Source organism: Manis pentadactyla, chromosome 8 (genome assembly GCF_030020395.1).
Source record: "Manis pentadactyla isolate mManPen7 chromosome 8, mManPen7.hap1, whole genome shotgun sequence".
Lineage (NCBI taxonomy): Eukaryota > Metazoa > Chordata > Mammalia > Pholidota > Manidae > Manis > Manis pentadactyla.
In genome coordinates, this window is record NC_080026.1 from 90,035,544 (window position 1) to 90,057,224 (window position 21,681).

General features: G+C 37.5%; 1 protein-coding gene across 9 annotated transcripts in view; it reads right to left on the reverse strand.

The window, feature by feature from the left end:
* RUFY2 (RUN and FYVE domain containing 2) overlaps positions 1–21,681 on the reverse strand; it is a 70,980-nt gene that overhangs the window by 6,789 nt on the left and 42,510 nt on the right. For 7 of the 9 annotated variants that reach the window (XM_057505917.1, XM_057505921.1, XM_036923966.2 and 4 more), the window contains 2 exons: positions 15,659–15,788; positions 15,291–15,385 (listed from right to left, as the gene is read on the reverse strand). In XM_057505917.1, coding sequence (XP_057361900.1) covers positions 15,291–15,385; positions 15,659–15,788 — 225 coding nt within the window. Of the gene's footprint in view, positions 1–14,175; positions 14,409–15,290; positions 15,386–15,658; positions 15,789–21,681 lie in introns of those variants that run through there. The other 2 variants (XR_005032396.2, XR_005032397.2) reach the window with 2 other exon arrangements.

The window sequence follows — 21,681 nt, forward strand, 5'->3', positions numbered from 1 at the left end:
ATAAAGCAGTTTATATAATCTCAACTTCCAACTTGTTTCAAATTTTTCACCATGAAAGTTGTTCAATAAAATTGGAATAACCAGAATATATTCAATATTTTTCTTAGGATAACAACTTAGAAATGAATAGATCAAAAAGTACATAAAATAATCAAGTCTCTGCTATTGAAGGAGAACATTAGGACCTTCATCCTACAAAAGCTTTGTTCCAAGATATAAAAACAAAGTGTTAGTCTATTATTTGGCTCATACTGACTCTTACAGTGGGAATAATGAATGTAAAATTATACAATGTAAAAATATTAACAGAATAATCAAATTCTTTGCTGAATTCACATCCATAAAATGTGCCCAAGGAGAAATTTATACTGGCAGGAATAATGGCTAAAACAGTAACTGCTGTATGGAAAAACTGAATGTGGAATCAAAGTAGCTTATAACTTCCACTATAGAAACACTTCATGAAAATTTACTGGTGTTGATATATTTCTGGTTAAAATGCCCTGATACATAAATACAGGCTCTAAAATGCTTGCCCCCTCTGCTACAAATTGCTAAACTATCCTAAAGAAAGAGGTATCAGTTATAGTTCCTATAAACAGAGTGTACTTGAATACTTTCTCCTTGTCCTAGACAGGGAGGAAACAGATGTCTATATTTTTCATTACAATTAGCTTTTATTTAGGAACACGTATTTCAGTGTGTGAAAGTATGTGACTGTGGTATAAAAACAGTATACAGAAGTGTCAAAATAAAACATAATATAATAAATGTGATAGTCAATTATGACACTATCAGAAAACATCCATAAATTATACAAGCCTCTAATAATCCTGAAACACCTTCTTTTGAGGAAAAAAAAATGTTTCTTTAAATAGAATAGTATTTACAGAATACTACATTTGGAAGAGTCCTGGTAATTTTTCTAAACTAAAAATTCTTGCTGGAATTTAAGACTCAAGGATAAGGGAAAAGCTGGTTATCATCCTTCATGTATCTTAAACTGTCAGTCATTAGAGCACATATGTCAATTAGTCTAGATTCTATTACTTGAAAATTCCATCATAATACACCATGTTCCATGTTTTCTTCAAATATGAATAGTTCAAAGTTATTTTTATTTCTTTAATCCTCAAGTTAGTCTTATTTACTACAATTACAATTCAATATTCAGAAGAATAATGAACATTTAAAGCCTTTCAAAACGTATCAAAAAATCTGAGTCCTTCAAAAGAAACCAATGAGTATTTCATTAAAAATATTCTTCTAATTAAAATTATTCATTTACATTTAAATCACAGATTCAGAAAGTAAGCACAGAAGAGTAATTTTTCAGATCCTGCCTATTCATTCTCCAAGAAAACCGATATTCCAGTCGCAATGAGGAAAGGCACTGCACTAGGCGCTTTTACATGCTTATTCTCAGTTAATTCGAAAAAGAACCCTTCAGGGATTTTGTAACTCTCCTGTTTACAAATAGTGAAAGGGGCTTAATTAAAATAAGTTAAATGACCCTCAGTCAACATAGCTGGTCAATGGTAAAGGCCTATTTACTCCTATGAGTGATATTAATGAATGCTAATTTTAAATTTAGTCATGGCTTGAAAACATAGATCTGAAATGGTAAGTTTAAAAACTATTCTTCCTGAAATAATAATTTTCCCTTTTAAGTCATTAAATATGTTTCATAATACAATATTCTGTATTATTTCCCCTCATCCCCATCTTACATAACACCCAAATGATCTTTAGATAACTTAAAGCCATTGGGAGCCAACATTAAAAAGTATTGCTCCAAGTTTTTTCAAGAGATTTCTTTTATTATCCTGTGTACTAGGGAGGGATTTGTTTTACTTAATTTTGCTCTAATAACAATCATATGAGTAGGAGGACAAAGAGGAGGAGTAAAAGTGTTTCAACAGCTGAACTGGTATGTCTGAGGAACTTGACAGGGGCCACTGGTCCTTTCTCTAGTCTTGATTAAATTATTATCACTGCAGATGAGAACTGGCATTGAGAAAGGATACAATATGTTCTGACTGAAAATTGGCCCTGCCTGTATCTTGGGAACTATGGTCTGAGAAGCAGTAAAGGAAAACTAATAAATCTGCACCATAAAAATTCAAACATTAACAAGGAAAATTAAGGTAAAGACAAAACAACAAACTGGGAAAAAGAGATGGACACTGTGTACAATTAATTGACAAAAATCCCATAAGAAGATGAGCAATCCAATCAAAAGATGTACAAAGGATATGATCAGGCAGTTTACAGAAAAACTACAAATACAAATGGAACACACATTTATAGAAACTCAATCCTGCTCATGGTTAAAGAATACAAATCAAAACAGTAAGATTCTCAACTACCAGACTAGCAAAAACAGGTACTCTCTCCTACTACTGGAGGGGGGTCTAAAGGGGAGGTGGAGAGTAATTTGGCACTATCAGAAAATTTTAAAGCACACTCTTTTGGTCCAGGAATCATCTTTAGGGATTTATTCTTGAGATACACTCAATAAAATATGTCAGAGGTGCTCAAGATGGCGGCGTGAGTAGGGCAGCGGAAATCTCCTCCAAAAACCATATATATTTTTGAAAATACAGCAAACACAACTATTCCTAAAAGACAGACCAGAAGATACAGTACAACAGCCAGGCTACATCTACATCTGTGAGAACTCAGCATCTCATGAAAAAGGTAAGATACAAAGCCGTGACCCGGCGGGACCTGAGCACTCCTCCCACCCCAGCTCTCCGGCGAGAGGAAAGGACTCACAGTGGGGAGGGAGTGGAAGCGCAGGACTGCTAAATAACCAGCCCTAGTGATCTGCACAGGGAGCACAGACACACATCACATGGTGTACTGGATATCAGAGAAATGGAAAAGTAAAATCTGAGATGGAGACAGCGGGTGGATCCCCACAGCTGGCTCCCCTGGGACAAAGGAAAAGCCAGTGTTTTCAAAGTCTTAAAGGGACAAAGGTTTAACAGGTGGACAAAATCATCCCGGCGTGCTCAGCCCAGCAGGCTGGGAATCTTGAGGAACTTCAGGTGCCCTAACCGCCTGGTAGCAAAGCAGCTCCAAAGCCCCTCGTGGTGATTCACTCCCCCCCCACCAGCACTGCAAGCAAACAGGCTGACCTGTCACTGCTGTAGAGCAGCCAGGGAGCAGCCCTACCCACAGCAACCACACAGTCTTCTCCCAGTGCACAGCTAACCAGGACAGACCCAGAGGCTGCTGCCAGCACACAGGCCCAGCACAGGCAGAGGAAGCCAGCGCAAGGTCCAGAAGGCATGAAGGGGCAGCGTTCTCGCAGGAGAACACACTTGGCATGCCCAAGACCTCCCACAGTGCCCTAAGCTATCCCGAGGGCTGCCCCACCCACGGCAGCTCAGGGGATTAACCCAGAGACTGCTCCCTGTGTGAGGGTAACCGGCACAGGCAGCGGAGAAGGGCAAGGCGACCAGCAAAGAAGGAAGGGACTTTGTTCTCCCAGCTGACACACACGCCACCTGTTGGTGACCACTTCTATTGCCATGAAAAGGCAGAAGAATCTGGTCCACTCAAACAACCCCAGACAGAGGGCCTGGTGAGATAGATATAACCAATCTTCCTGAAAAAGAATTCAAAATAAAAGTCATAACCATGCTGATGGACCTGCGGAGAAATATACAAGAGCTAAGGGATGAAGTCCGGAGGGAGATAACAGAAATGAAACAATCAATAGAAGGACTTAAGAGCAGAATGGATGATGTGCAAGAGACTGTTAATGGAACAGAAATCAGAGAACACGAATACAGAGAAGCTGAGGCAGAGAAAGATAAAAGGATCTCTAGGAATGAAAGAATATTAAGAGAAATGGGTGACCAATCCAAACAGAACAATATTCGCATTATAGGGGTACCAGAAGAAGAAGAGAAAAAGGGATACAAAGTGTCTTTTAAGAAATACTTGCTGAAAACACCATGAAGCTGGGTAAGGAAATAGTCTCTCAGACCAAGGAAATCCACAGATCTCCCAACACAAGGGACCCAAGGAGAACACCAAGACATATAATAATTAAAATGGCAAAGATCAAAGACAAAAACACGGTATTAAAGGAAGCCGGAGAAGAGGAAGACTTCTCAACAGAAACCTTACAAGCCAGAAGAGAATGGTATGATATATTTAATGTAATGAAACAGAAGGGCCTTGAACCAAGAATACTGTATCCAGCTCGATTACATTTAAATTTGACAGGGAGATTAAACAATTTCCAGACAAGCAAAAGATGAGGGAATTTGCCTCCCACAAACTACCTCTACAAGGTATTTTAAAGAGATTGCTCCAGATGGAAGTACTCCTAAGGCTAAACAGATGTCACCAGAGAAAATAAAATCACAGCAAAGAAAACAGACTAACCAAATAATAACTAAAGGCAAAAAATAAAATCAACTATCCATAAAAGCAGTCAAAGGAAACACAAAAGAGTACAGAATAAAACACCTAACATAAAGAGTGGAGGAGGAAGAAGAGGGGAGAGAAATAATCATCAGACTGTGTTTATAGTAGCGAAATAAGTGAGTTAAAGTTAGATGGTTAGATAGTAAAGAAGCTACCCTTGAACTTTTGGTAACCATGAATCCAAAGCCTGCAATGGCAATAAGTACATATCTATTGATAACTACCCTAAATGAAAATGGACTCAATGCACCACTCAAAAGACAAAGAGGAATAGAATGGATAAAAAACCAAGACCCATCTATATGTTGCTTATGAGAGACTCACCCCAAACCCAAAGATGTACACAGAGTAAAATTGAAGGGATGGAAAAAGATATGTCATGCAAACAACAGGGAGAAAAAAGCAGGTGTTGCAGTACTTGTATCAGACAAAATAGACTTCAAAACAAAGAAAGTAACAAGAAACAAAGAAGGACATTACATAATGATAAAGGGGTTAGTACAACAAGAGGATATAACCATTATAAATATCTAAATACCCAACACAGGAGCACTGACATATGTGAAACAAATACTAACAGAATTAAGGAGGAAATAGAATGCAATGCATTCATTTTAGGAGACTTCAACACACCACTCACTCCAAAGGATAGATCCACCACACAGAAAATAAGTAAGGACACAGAGACACTAAACAACACACTAGAACAGATGGACCTAACAAACATCTACAAAACTCTACACCCAAAAGCAGCAGGATACACATTCTTCTCAAGTGCACATGGAACATTTTCCAGAATAGACCACATATTAGGCCACAAAAAAGAGGCTCAGAAAATTCAAAAACACTGAAATTCTACCAGCCAATTTCTCAGATCACAAAGATATAAAACTAGAAATAAATTGTACAAAGAAAACAAAAAGGTTCACAAACACATGGAGGCTTAACAACATGCTCCTAAATAATGAATGGATCAACGACCAAATTAAAACAGAGATCAAGCAATATATGGAGACAAATGACAACAACAGCACAACGCCACAACTTCGGTCAGACACAGCAAAGACAGTTCTAAGAGGAAAGTATATATAGCAGTCCAGGCCTATTTAAAGAAGGAAGAACAATCCCAAATGAATAGTCTAAAGTCACAATTATTGAAACTGGAAAAAAGAAGAACAAATGAGGCCCAAAGTCAGCAGAAGGAGGGACATAATAAAGATCAGAGAAGAAATAAATAAAATTGAGAAGAATAAAACAATAGAAAAAAATCAATGAAACCAAGAGCTGGTTCTTTGAGAAAATAAACAAAATAGATAAACCCCTAGCCAGACTTGTTAGGAGAAAAAGCAAATCTACACATACAAACAGAATCAGAAATGAGAAAGGAAAAATCACGACGGACACCACAGAAATACAAAGAATTATTAGAGAATACTATGAAAATATATATGCTAACAAGCTGGATAATCTAGAAGAAATGGACAACTTCTACAAAAATACAACCTAACAAGACTGACCCAGGAAGAAACAGAAAATCTAAACAGACCAATTACCAGCAATGAAATTGAATTGGTAATCAAAAAACTATCCAAGAACAAAATCCCCATACCAGATGGATTCACCGCTGAATTTTTTCAGAATTTAGAGAAGACATAATACCCATTCTCCTTAAAGTTTTCCAAAAAATAGAAGTGGAGGGAATTATTTCCAAACTCATTCTATGAAACCAACATCACCCTAATACCAAAACCAGGCAAAGACCCACCAAAAAAGAAAATTACAAACCAATATCCCTGATGAACATAGATGCAAAAATACTCAACAAAATATTACCAAACAGAATTCAAAAACACATCAAGAGGATCATACACCATGATCAAGGGGGATTTATTCCAGGGATGCAAGGATGGTACAACATTTGAAAATCCATCAACATCATCCACCACATCAACAAAAAGAAGGACAAAAACCACTTGTTCATCTCCATAGATGCTGAAAAAGCATTCAACAAAATTCAACATCCATTCATGATAAAAACTCTCAACAAAATGGGTATAAAGTGCAAGTACCTCAACATAATAAAGGCCATATAGGACAAACCCACAGCCAACATCATACTTAACAGCGAGAAGCTGAAAGCTTTTCACCTAAGATCGGGAACAAGACAGGGATGCCCACTCTCCCCACTTTTATTCAACATAGTACTGGAGGTCCTAGCCATGGCAATCAGACAAAATAAAGAAATAGAAAGCATCCAGATTGATAAGGAAGAAGTCAAACTGTCACTATTTGCAGATGACATGATACTGTACATAAAAAACCCTAAAGACTCCACCCCAAAACTACTAGAACTGATATCGGAATACAGCAAAGTTGCAGGATACAAAATCAACACACAGAAATCTGTGGCTTTCCTATATACTAACAATGAACCAACAGAAAGAGAAATCAGGAAAACAACTCCATTCACAATTGCATCAAAAAAAATAAAATACCTAGGAATAAACCTAACCAAAGAAGTGAAAGACTTATACTCTGAAAACTACAAGTCACTCTTAAGAGAAATTAAAGGGGACACTAACAGATGGAAACTCATCCCATGCTCGTGGCTAGGAAGAATTAATATCGTCAAAATGGCCATCCTGCCCAAAGCAATATACAGATTTGATGCAATCCCTATGAAACTACCAGCAACATTCTTCAATGAACTGGAACAAATAATTCAAAAATTCATATGGAAACACCAAAGACCCCGAACAGCCAAAGCAATCCTGAGAAAGAAGAATAAAGTAGGGGGGATCTCACTCCCCAACTTCAAGCTCTACTATAAAGCCATAGTAATCAAGACAATTTGGTACTGGCACAAGAGCAGAGCCACAGACCAATGGAACAGACTAGAGAATCCAGACATTAACCCAGACATATATGGTCAATTAATATTTGATAAAGGAGCCATGGACATACAATGGCGAAATGACAGTCTCTTCAACAGGTGGTGCTGGCAAAACTGGACAGCTACATGTAGGAGAATGAAACTGGACCATTGTCTAACCCCATATACAAAAGTAAACTCAAAATGGATCAAAGACCTGAATGTAAGCCATGAAACCATTAAACTCTTGGAAGAAAACATAGGCACAAACCTCTTAGACATAAACATGAGTGACCTCTTCTTGAACATATCTCCCCGGGCAAGGAAAACAACAGCAAAAATGAGTAAGTGGGACTATATTAAGCTGAAAAGCTTCTGTACAGCAAAAGACACCATCAATAGAACAAGAAGGATCCCTACAGTATGGGAGAATATATTTGAAAATGACACATCCGATAAAGGCTTGACGTCCAGAATATATAAGGAGCTCTCACGCCTCAACAAACAAAAAACAAATAACCCAATTAAAAAATGGGCAGAGGAACTGAACAGACAGTTCTCCAAAAAAGAAATACAGATGGCCAACAGACACATGAAAAGATGCTCCACATCGCTAATTATCAGAGAAATGCAAATTAAAACTACAATGAGGTATCACCTCACACCAGTAAGGATGGCTGCCATCCAAAAGACAAACAACAACAAATGTTGGCGAGGCTGTGGAGAAAGGGGAACCCTCCTACACTGCTGGTGGGAATGTAAGTTAGTTCAACCATTGTGGAAAGCAGTATGGAGGTACATCAAAATGCTCAAAACAGACTTACCATTTGACCCAGGAATTCCACTCCTAGGAATTTACCCTAAGAACGCAGCAATCAAGTTTGAGAAAGACAGATGCACCCCTATGTTTATTGCAGCACTATTTACAATAGCCAAGAATTGGAAGCAACCTAAAGGTCCATCAATAGATGAATGGATAAAGAAGATGTGGTACATATACACAATGGAATACTACTCAGCTATAAGAAAAGGGCAAATCCAATCATTTGCAGCAACATGGATGGAGCTGGAGGGTATTATGCTCAGTGAAACAAGCCAAGCGGAGAAAGAGAAATACCAAATGATTTCACTTATCTGTGGAATATAAGAACAAAGGAAAAACTGAAGGAACAAAACAGCAGCAGAATCACAGAACTCAAGAATGGACTAACAGGTACCAAAGGGAAAGGGACTGGGGAGGATGGGTGGGTAGGGAGGGATAAGGGGGGAAGAAGTAAGGGGGTATTAAGATTAACATGCATGGGGGGGTAGGAGAAAAGGGAGGGCTGTACAACACAGAGAAGGCAAGTAGTGATTCTACAACATTTTGCTATGCTGATGGACAGTGACTGTAAAGGGGTTTATAGGGGAGACCTGGTATAGGGGAGAGCCTAGTAAACATAATATTCGTCATGTAAGTGTAGATTAGTGATAGCAAAAAAAAAAAAAAAAAAAAAAAAGGGCAGTTCCTGTGTGGTAACCTCCAACGAGTTCTACACAAGGGTATAAAGGGCATATAAAAGTGTAGGCAAAGGGTCTGTTTGTGTTTATACAGAGGATCAAAGCCTAATTGGGCTACCCCGAAAATGAACTAAGATACGATATGAAAAAGAACTTCCAACATCTGCACTCTCTGGAAGACTCATGCCAGAAGATGATCATCAAAAAACCCCAACAAAGATCCACGCACTGCTACAGCTGTAGATGCACCCATCCCACCAGTTCCTGGACTTGCCATGGGAATGAGGAAGGAGATATCTAAGCTGGCCTGTGCATACAGTAAAACAACAAAATTGGACTGGATCTATACTGTTGGAACTCAACCAAGAATTTGGAGAAGTGCAAATTGTAGCGCTCCAAAGTCTTACAACTACAAACTATTTACTGTTAAAAGAACATATGGCATGTGAACAGTCCCCAGGAATGGGTTGTTTTAATTTGTCTGATTTCTCTCAGACTGTTCAAGTTCAGTTGGACAATATCCACCATATCATAGATAAGTTTTCACAAATGCCTAAGGTGCCTAACTGGTTTTCTTGGTTTCACTGCAGATGGCTGGTAATTACAGATATGCTTTGGTTATGTAACTATACTCCTATTATGTTAATGTGTGTGTGCAATTTAAGTAGTAGCTTAAAACCTATACATGCTGAAGTTACTCTACAAGAAGATATATCAAAGAAATAATCAATCTTCCCATGTTTTCTTCCGCCTGCTACTTCTATAGCTTTTCTTCTTCCTTCCTAATTACAACCCTTAAATAGAATTCGTGCCTAATATCAAATTTACCGAGTATCATAATTCTTCCAAGTGGTAAAGATACCTCAAGACAAATGCTGGGCATAGAAGCCACAGGGCATAAATATGCAAAGAAGTAAAAAGCTAACTTTTTCAAACAATAAGGCTTCTCTCTCACTTACCAACTTCACATTTCCCTGTATGGCCCCGGAAGATGACTGGTTAGCCAGAGATGGGTAAGATTCCTCAAGGGAGGAACAACCTAAGACAGGCACAGTCGCAGGGGGGCCATCAGGTGAGAAATTGGGGATCAACAGAGGTGAGGCTTAGAACCTCACCCCCCCGTTCTGAGAGAAATCTTCTGCATACGTGGATGTTTTATTGCCCTGGTCTAGCTTGGATTAACACATAGTCTACAGGCACACACCTGATCATCTACATGTGCTCTCTTACAACACTAAACTATGTTTTCTACCTTTATCTTGTATCTACCTACCACTTCAGCATTTTATTAAAAATAATAATAATAAAGAGAGAAATGTGGTATCCACATATAAATCAAGTATAAAAACCAAATGAGTATTCATATTTGAACTGACTGTTTATAGTTCATAATGCATGAGAAAAACCGAGAGTTTCTGTGATGACTGCCCTTGTACTGTTCACTATGTAACTTATTCATTATGTAAGAATTTGTTCTACATGTAAAAACTTGTTTGTTATGCCTCAGAAGATTGGAGACTGACAAAAATTAGGCTTGGGGTGGAATAATGATTGTGCATTGAGCATTGACTCCCCTATACAGAATTTTATTGTCGTTAACAACCATTTGATCAATAAATATGAGAGATGCCCTCACAAAAAAAAAAAAAAAAAAAAAAAGAAGGACAGACTTCCAATGGTAAAATAAATTAGTAACCGGGATGTAATGTATAGCATAAGGAATATACTCAAGATATTGTAACAGCCTGGTAGGGTGATAGCTGGAACCTAGAATTATGTATATAAATGTTCTACCACTGTGTTGTACACTTGAAACTCATGTAATGTAATACTGTGTGTCAACTACCCTTCAATAAAAAAAAAATAATTATTAAAAAAAAAAAAAAAAAAAAAGAAATTGAATTGGTAATCAAAAAACTATCCAAGAACAAAATCCCCATACCAGATGGATTCACCGCTGAATTTTTTCAGAATTTAGAGAAGACATAATACCCATTCTCCTTAAAGTTTTCCAAAAAATAGAAGTGGAGGGAATTATTTCCAAACTCATTCTATGAAACCAACATCACCCTAATACCAAAACCAGGCAAAGACCCACCAAAAAAGAAAATTACAAACCAATATCCCTGATGAACATAGATGCAAAAATACTCAACAAAATATTACCAAACAGAATTCAAAAACACATCAAGAGGATCATACACCATGATCAAGGGGGATTTATTCCAGGGATGCAAGGATGGTACAACATTTGAAAATCCATCAACATCATCCACCACATCAACAAAAAGAAGGACAAAAACCACTTGTTCATCTCCATAGATGCTGAAAAAGCATTCAACAAAATTCAACATCCATTCATGATAAAAACTCTCAACAAAATGGGTATAAAGTGCAAGTACCTCAACATAATAAAGGCCATATAGGACAAACCCACAGCCAACATCATACTTAACAGCGAGAAGCTGAAAGCTTTTCACCTAAGATCGGGAACAAGACAGGGATGCCCACTCTCCCCACTTTTATTCAACATAGTACTGGAGGTCCTAGCCATGGCAATCAGACAAAATAAAGAAATAGAAAGCATCCAGATTGATAAGGAAGAAGTCAAACTGTCACTATTTGCAGATGACATGATATTATACATAAAAAACCCTAAAGACTTCACCCCAAAACTACTAGAAATAATATCTGAATTCAGCAATGTTGCAGGATACAAAATTAATATACAGAAATCTGTGGCTTTCCTATACACTAATGATGAACTAGCAGAAAGAGAAATCAGGAAAACAATTCCATTCACAATTGCATCAAAAAGAATAAAATACCTAGGAATAAACCTAACCAAGGAAGTGAAAGACCTATACCCTGAAAACTACAAGACACTCTTAAGAGAAATTAAAGAGGACACTAACAAATGGAAACTCATCCCATGTTCTTGACTAGGAAGAATTAATATTGTCAAAATGGCCATCCTGCCTAAAGCAATCTACAGATTCTATGCAATGCCTATCAAAATACCAACAGCATTCTTCAACGAACTGGAACAAATAGTTCTAAAATTCATATGTAACCACAGAAGACCCCGAAGAGCCAAAGCAATCCTGAGAAGGAAGAGTAAAGCAGGGGGGATCTCGTTTCCCAACCTCAAGCTCTAGTACAAAGCCACAGTAATCAAGACAATTTGGTACTGCCACAAGAACAGACCCATAGACCAATGGAACAGAATAGAGAGTTCAGATATTAACCCAAGCATATATGGTCAATTAATATATGATAAAGGAGCCATGGATATACAATGGAGAAATGACAGCCTCTTCAATAGCGGGTGTTGGCAAAACTGTACAGCTACATGCAAGAGAATAAAACTGGATAATTGTCTAACCCCATACACAAAAGTAGATTTGAAATGGATCGAAGACCTGAATGTAAGTCATGAAACCATAAAACTCTTAGGAAAAAACACAGGCAAAAATCTCTTGGACATAAACATGAGCAACTTTTTCATGAACATATCTCCCCAGGCAAGGGAAACAAAAGCAAAAATGAACAAGTGGAACTATATCAAGTTGAAAAGCTTCTGTAACGCAAAGGACACCATCAAGAGAACAAAAAGGCATCCTACAGTATGGGAGAATATATTCATAAATGACAGATCCGATAAAGGGTTGACATCCAAACATATTGAGCTCTCGCACCTCAACAAACAAAAAGCAATAATCCAATTAAAAAATGGGCAGAGGAGCTGAATAGACAGTTCTCCAAAGAAGAAATTCAGATGGCCAACAGACACATGAAAAGATGCTCCACATCGTTAACCTTCAGAGAAATGCAAATTAAAACCACAATGAGATACCACCTCACACCAGTTAGGATGGCCACCATCCAAAAGACAAACAACAACAGATGTTGGCGAGGATGTGGAGAAAGGGGAACCCTTCTACACTGCTGATGAGAATGTAAATTAGTTCAACAATTGTGGAAAGCAGTATGGAGATACCTCAAAAAACTCAAAATAGAAATACCATTTGACCCAGGAATTCCACTCCTAGGAATTTACCCTAAGAATGCAGCAGCCCAGTTTGAAAAAGACAGATGCACCCCTATGTTTATCACAGCACTATTTACAATAGCCAAGAAATGGAAGCAACCTAAGTGTCCATCAGTAGACGAATGGATAAAGAAGATGTGGTACATATACACAATGGTATATTATTCAGCCATAAGAAGAAAACAAATCCTACCATTTGCAACAACATAGATGGAGCTAGAGGGTATTATGTTCAGTGAAATAAGCCAGGCGAAAAAGGCAAGTATCAAATGATTTCACTCCTCTGTGGAGTATAAGAACAAAGCAAAAACTGAAGGAACAAAACAGCAGCAGACTCACAGAATCCAAGAATGGACTAACAGTTACCAAAGGGAAAGAGACTGGGGAGGATGTGTGGGAAGGGAGGGATAAGGAGGAAAAAGGGGCATTATGATTAGCATACATAATGTAGGGGCACGGGCACAGGGAAGTCTGTACAATACAGAGAAGGCAAATAGTGATTCTACAGCATCTTACTACACTGATGGACAGTGACTGTAATGGCGTATGTGGTGGAGACTTGATAATGGGGGGCGTCTAGTGACCATAATGTTGCTCATGTAATTGTGGATTAATGATATCAAAAGTATATATATATGTCAAGATACATCAATATACACATACAGGGATGTTCGCAGCAGCACTGTTTATAAAAGAAAAAAATAGGAACAGCTTAAATTAATAGCACATCCATCCTATGGAATATCTATGTACAATATGGAATAGCTTCCATGCATATTCTCAGGCAGAGACAAACAAAACTCACAAACTTCAGAGCAACATGCATACAGTGGAGTTACACAGAGATTAGGTATACAGTCAGTAGTATAATGGGAAAAATTTAGTAGTCAGAATAATCCTTGAGAATTCTTTAAATAGCCCATAAATTTCAGTACAGATTGTTGAGTAAATACTATGAACAGTAATTTTCATACAAACTAAAATCTGAGAAACAATTGGACTAAAGGAAAAAGTTAAAAACAAAAGTGTGAATTTAGCTATCTGAACATTCAGATGGTCATGCCTTTAATGCAACTAAATAGTCTCTAGTATTTAGTGGGAGATGGGTGAAAAATAATACATATTCTTTTTTTCACTATTCTAATCTGTTTAAAGTTTATGATCTTAATAAATGTGAATATATTTTTTGTTGTGGGGATGGTACACTGTTGTGTTCCTAGCATTTAGAATAGTCCCTGGCACACTGTAGGAGCTCAGTAAGTATTTGTCAAGTGAATAAATGGGAAATAAGTTAATAAGCACTTACCATAGGTCAAAGTACTCAATAAGTAGATGCCAGATTAGAATCAAAATCTTGCTGGTCAGAATCACAATGCACATTGTTCTTTGAATTTGTAGAAACAAAAACAGCTTTATCTTTTTAAGAGAATATTTCCTTTTGTGGTATTATTGAACTCCTCTTTTCTATGCCCTTGGAAATGGTCAAGACTTCTTAATGGAGTCCCGCCTTTAGCAAGTAAGTCTCCATTTGTACGATATCTGTTGAGTTCAATTTTTACAGAATATATATATATAACAAGATGATCACACACAGATTTATTCTGAGCTTAGCTAACTTTAAGGATTGATACTTGGGAAGAGGGAGGCAACTGTTTATTGTATATCTTTTTGTGAAATTTGAATTTTCTAACCATGTAAGACATCAAGATTTATACAGATGATAGGATTATGGGTCATTTTAGCTTTTCTACTTTTACTTTTCTATATTTTAAAAAATGGCATGGTTTTTTTTTATATGTGGCAGTGGTACATTCCGTACTAAATTAAACCTTCCAGAGCTTACCTCAGATACAAATCAAGCTGCTAATCCAAAACACGGACCAAACAGAACAAGAAGGAAAATATGAGAAAAAGAAAACACCATTTCTCCTTCTTGTCTTTAAAGGAACCCTTTAAAGTGACACTGCCCTACTACAGAACCAACCATGTAATTATACCCTAACTCCAGTTGGAATAAAACACTCTGTTTCTCACAATGCTGGAGCCTTCTCACAACAGTCTGAAAAAGATCTCTCCAGATATTTTGAAAATTTGGCATCTCTTTTTCTGAGAAAAATATATTCTAAAATTCATATGGAACCACAAAAGTGAACTACTGAATTCTCTGATTTGAGGGAATTAAACTAGAGTCTTAGCTTTCATCTACTGGAAAATGTTTAGAGCTAAGATCTAATAAAATGAACATAACTTTTAACAAAATCCAATCACATCTTACTTTACAGTTTTTGCTTAGTTTTGTTTTTCTTTAATAGTTCATTTTTTTCTCCTGTATATTTAAACTTTTCTGCCTAATTGAAATGTTTGGCACACTCACACCTTTATAAAAGTCATTACTTAGATCAAGGAAAAAAGAGAAATTACTCGCTAAGTTTGTTGCCAAGTTCTTCAAGAGCTTGCTCCTGTTCATGATATATTTTTTTCAACTGCCGATTTTCATCCTGGATGTTAAGAAACTCCTTCAAAACAACAAGACAGAAAATGCAATTTCAGAGAAATAAGAAACTCCACATTGTGTACATTAATTAGGAATACATCCTTTGGCTTTTTAAATAAAAAACAGAACTGTATGTGCAAAGCTCTTTCACAGCTGTTCTACCATTCATTCAAACTCCTGTTTTTAAAGGTGACTAGTATATTTGGTTTCCTTAGTATAAATGTAAATTATATTTGATTCTCTTTTTAAATAACTTTCATCAAGATGTAATTTTTAAAGTTTTACCACCATTTACTTTTTTAAGACTAATGATTTGTTGGGTCTCATTTCTAAGAAGAGATAAAGCATCTTTTTCCTTTTGAAGGTCTTCCTGCAGAGTCTGCCTCCATTCCTTCTCAATCTTCAAATCAGTTTCCAGCTGCACCCTTGAATGACAAATAATACACAGAAGCTCAGTGCTATTTCTCACATGAGAGTTGTATGTATTCTTTAATAAGAGCATCTTTTTGGCTGATTACATTCACCTTCATAATGCATGTCTTCAGGTACTTTCATAAATATTTTTTGGTAAACAAGTTCAGCAAGACAGTATTTTCTGATCCCAAAGTATCAGTTTACTTGCCAACCACAAAAACTCCTTACTAAACAACTATTTATGTCACTTAGTAAATCTGCAAACGTGAATGCTGTATAAGCACAGAAAACACCTGGAAGGGTATACCTATTGAAACTAGTTACATCTTGGGAGTAGAACCAAGGAAAAAAATGTGGGGTTTTAATTATTTCTGTTTCTCTGCCTGTCAAAAATTTTACAACAAATTCATGAAAAGTATTGTTCTAACATAAGAATTACAGCAAACAATCAATTTAACATCAGTAACAGGAAACTCAGCCCTGGCACAAAGTGCTACTTTGCAGATTACTTTGGAAGCTGACCAATTATGGGGCAGATATAAGACCAAGAGATCATGGGAGGAAAATCCACACTGCCTGGAAATGCCAGTTCACATTTGAAATCACTATTTCATCATTCTAACAACAGATGCTAGCTAACAAAACAAAAGTAGTAATACTCATATTTTAGTATAACCAAAAAAAAAAATCATTTTGATAATTATTATTCATAAGTAAATATAACAATTGAGGCATTTATTAATAATGCTACAGTTTCTAATACATTACATTTTATTTGCAATATTATATCATAATACTGAGAAAACAGTATTACATTATTTTAATATTTTGATTATTTTCATTGTTTCCTCATAAAGTTAGCATTTCTATCCACAGCCACATTATTTTTCAGTGAAGTAAACTTTAGATTTTATAAGTCAGATTGAAAAGGTACCTCAAAATGGAATTTATAGCTCAATATTGTGGATAGTTTAACTACAAACTTAAGAGGAATACAGAGGGACAGGGTATGTTACTAACACTGAAGTAACCAAAGTACACAGTGCCTTGTTGAATGGCCTCATTGTCTAGAATCATAAAAGTCTAAGTGAAAAAAGCAAAGGAGTTTTTAAGTTATCATAAACAAATATATTGTGAAAACACATGTTGACCACTAAAGGAAGAAACCATAAAGAAAAAAAGGGAAAAATATAACCATATAAAAATTTAAATGTCTAAATGGAAAAAAAAAAAAAACACTTTTAACAAGGTTTAAAAATAAACAACTTAGAAAATATTTTCACTCTATGTGAAAGACCCAGAGTAAATACATAAAGAGCTCTTACAAATAAATATTAAAAAGCTGAACACCCCAGAGGAAAAAAAATGACACAAACTGGCAATTCACAAAATAAAGAAATGCAAAAGTCTATCACAGTAATCAAAGATACACAAACTCAAACAATACAGCACAGTTTTTTCATGGTAAAGGATTCCTTTAGATTAACTGTGATGTGATGGTGCAGACCTATATTAATTGATATGATACAATGTCTATAATGTAAATACAATAAACAAGATAAAGAACACGTAGCTTGATCCTCTTCCTAAAAAACATAAAAATATCTATGCACAAATGTAACAATGAGATTCACAAATATGTTTTTTTAAAAGGGTTATCTCTAATTTTATTTACAAATTTAAATTTTTATTTTTATTTTCTTCACATATTTCCACATTTTCGTATTTGACCAAAATCATGTGATATTTTCCTAATCAGAGATCAGTTATTTCCATTTTAAGGGGAAAAAATGAAAATTGTTTTTCTTGGATAAAGTCTCAACTGCCCATTTCTATAGAAACAGTTCCAACGCTTCTGCATCATCAGGGAGCCCCTGATCTCAAAATTGTTAACATGTTCATGGTCTACCAAAATGATATCAACTAAGACACAACTAAGAAACCAAAATTTCATGGTTTCAGCAAAAACAAGCATCTCTCTGCACCTGTACCCAAATATTACTGAGTAGGTTAGTTAGCCCTATAGGGAAGGGTCAGGTTCCTATACCATTATTTGGGTTTTCCTTTGGGCAGGGATCAAATAGCTGCATCAATGATGAATATCAGATTTCTCTTACCTACTCTTCTAAGAGTTTCAAGATTGTATTCTAGAGATTGGCAAAGTGTCCCAGTCTTGCTTTTCATGCTTTTCACTTGGCAAGGCACAGGGACTTCAACAACAAAACCCTTGGCACCATTAATAAACTTGATAACTTAAATGTTCTTTGTGATTTTTGTCGCCAAGAGAGCCCTGAAAGTGCTGGCTTTCTTTTTATGAAAGTCTTAAAATTAAAAGAACATTGTTGTTTGTTGAGTAGTTTTGTTTTGGGGGGTAGGTTTTAGCTTCACAATGTACAAAGACCTAAGTTTTCAATCAAGGTAATATTCCCTGACCTAAAGTCTTATTCTACAGACCAACTTCTCAAAATGTTATTTTTGTGCTACACTAATAGGAACTTAGAATTCTGATTCTGGGCAACATGAAGTAAACACATTTCTACCTATCTCTCCAAATAAGTACAGTTAAAAACCCTGAACATTATAAGTAAATAAACATAAGAAGATTCTGAAAGTGGAAGAAAAGAAAGCAGACTGACTAGGAACCCCAGGACTCAATTAGTGACATGGTGATGAGGTCCCTGGGGCTCCTTTTTGCCTCCTATTGGCTCAGACTGGGTGTTGAAGAAGCCCACCAAACAACAATGGGCAGAGAGAAAAAAGCCCCAAGAAAAGTCTGCTCTCTCTTGCCAAAGAGCTGTGAAGAGGCAGCCTAACATAATACAAACCTTTTTGACAATAAATGCTCTATTCCAGCAAAATACCAGAGGAAAAAAACATACCTCCCCACCCCCACACTGTGAGCAAAGGACAAGTGGGGAGCCTAGATTTCCACCCTCACCTGGCAATAATAAGGTATCTCTCCCCAAACCCAATCCCCATTGTGGTGGTATCAGAGAAGGCTAAGTAGGGAGCCTAGACTTTCACCACCACCAGGCAGTATGAGGTGTCTCTCCCCAGCTCCCTGTATGGTATTTACTGGAGGCCAGATGGACAACCTGGCCCCATACATCACTAAGGAGGCATATCTCACTCTCCCCTTCACTTAGATGAAGGCCAAGAGAGGAGCCCAGATTGCCACACTTATCCCTGTAATGAGGCACCTCTCCTTATCTCCTCCAGGATGGTGTCTGCAGGGACCAAGGGCGAAGCCTGGACTTCCACTTCCACTTGCTGGTAACAAGACATCACTCCCCCTCTTCACAGTATCAGTAGAGACTGAATAGAAAGCATAGATTTCAATCCCTGCCCAGTTGTTACAAACCCTTCTCCATCCCATCCAGGATTGTCCTGGGGTTCTACCCAACTTGGATGCATAAAAGTGCAGATTATGACATCTAATATATAAAGTATGGAGGAGAAAGAAGAAGAAAAAGTACTTTTAGATTATGTATAAAATAGGGCAATCATCAACTTCATATAGACTCTACACACATGGCACCAGAGATCGGCTCCAGGAGCACCAGTCCATACTACATTGGGTTCTGGAGATTAGTGGAACTGGACAGCAGGGAGAGCAGAACACTCTGGGAGGCTGAGACTCCAGCCACTTGTGAAGGACAGGCACACCCTACCCGTCCACTGAGACCCAAAGCAGAGGTAGAAGTTTGCAAGATTTGCCAGCAGTGGGAGGAGGGCCAGACAGGCAAGGACAGGACAGAGTTCTCTCCACAGGATAAACAGCTGTTGAACAATATTGCCCAGCCCTCTCTCAGCCTGAGGAGCCCCAGATGCTCCATTCCCCACTTGCTGGCACTTCAGCCCTGACATGCTTCCCTGCTCACCACCAGCACACCAGCCCACTTGGTCCAACAGCATCAGACTTTGCTGCGTGGCAGGTAGAGGAAAGCTCTCCAGCTTTCTAGGTCTTGTACCAGCCCAGCTGGGGAGGCGCCTGCAGGAAACAGCTTGAGAGCTTCTTCCTCCCCGCAGGCAGTCAAATAAGGTACTGCATGCATCACCACCACCAGAGGGCGCCCTGTGACTGACTGCAGCAGCTGCACACCCAGCATGGGGCCCACCCCAGAGCTGCACAACAACCCTGTCCACCCGTTAACCCTGCATCCCCATCACTGCTGCAGGCAGACAGAAGGTGGTTTCACCCACAACAATAGCAGCAGAAGCCACTGCTCTGGTCACAGATGGCCGGCCAAGGCAAACTGCCAGCTGCAGCAGACTGAGATCGCTGCCAGCAAACAGAAAGGCGTCCCCACTGACTGCCCACCAACAGCAACTGGGGCTCAGCCCCAAACGAGAACCAGGCACTGGAAAGTAAATGGTCTTGAGTTTCTGGGCACCACAGGATGCCTTCTTCATAAAGTTACTACTCTCTAGACTAGGAAGCATAGCAGATCCATGTAATACATTGGAACTAACACAGAACCCTGACAAAATTAGAAGGCAAAGGAGTATGTTACGAACAAAACTACAGGATAAGACACCAGAATGAACTAAATGAAATGGAGATCACCAATATTCTTAATAAATATTTCAAAGTAAAAGTTATAAATATGCTCATTGATCTGCAGGAAAGTACTGAAGATCTCAGGGAGGGCTTCCACAAAGAGAGTTGACAAAGAGGCAATCAGAGTGAAGAATACTATATCTGAAATGAAAAATACAATGGAGGGAATAAAAACACACTGCTCCAAGTAGAAGAGACAATCAATGAGGTGGAAATTGGAGAACTGGGAAACAATGAGGCTGAGGAACACAGAGAAAAAAGAATCTGTAGAAATGAGAGGATGCTAAGAGAGCTGTGTGACAACTACAAATGAAACAATATTCTCATTTACTAAGGGTCCCAGAAGAAAGAGAGAGAGAAAAAGGAGTAGAAAGTCTCTGTGAAGAAATAATTGCTGAAAACCTCCCTAGTCTGGGAAAGAAAATAGACACTCAGGTCACAGATGTACAGAGAGCCCCTAACAAAAGAAACCCCAGGAAGACAACACCAAGACATATAAAAATTAAATGACAAAGATTAGAGTAAGGAGAGAGTACTGAAAACAGCTGGAGAGAGAAAAAAGATTACTTATAAGAGAAATCCCATCAGGCTATCAGCAGAAACTTTACAGGCCAAAAGGGAGTGGCATGAAATATTTGAATATTTCAGTATTTGTACTGAAACAGAAGGACCCCCAACTAAGAATTCTCTACCAAGCAAGATTATCATTCAAATTTAAAGTAGATTAAAAAATTACCAAATAAACAAAGGCTCAAGGAATTTATAACCCTTAAACCAACATTACAGGATATGTTAAAGGGAATGCTATAGATGGAAACATTCCCAAGGCTAAATAGTTTTCACCAGTGAAAATAAACCTATAGTGGATTATAAAAACAAAGTAAAAGGAAGAAAATAGCAGTAGATGCATAGACATTGAGAAGGAACTAGTGGTTTACCGAAGCAGGCAGGCTGGGAAAGGTAGGGGAGGGGAAGGGGGAAAAGGGGCACAATAATTCACAATCACAATAGAAGTTGGTCATGGGGATGGTAGTACAGCATGGAGAATATAGTTAATGATTCTGTAACATCTTATTATGTTGATAGATAACAACCACACTAGAGGGAGTGAGGATTTATTTATATGGGTAACTGTTGAACAGCTGTGTTGTATATTTGAAACCAACATAGGATTGTATATCAATGACATTTCACTAAAACAAAAAGAAAGAAAATAAACCCACAGTAAAGGTAGTATACCAAATAATTACCAAGCAACTATGAAATTAAAACAAAAGTAGCAAAACCAACTATATACAAAATCAGTCAAGGGATACACAAAAAGTGCAGATTATGACATCTAA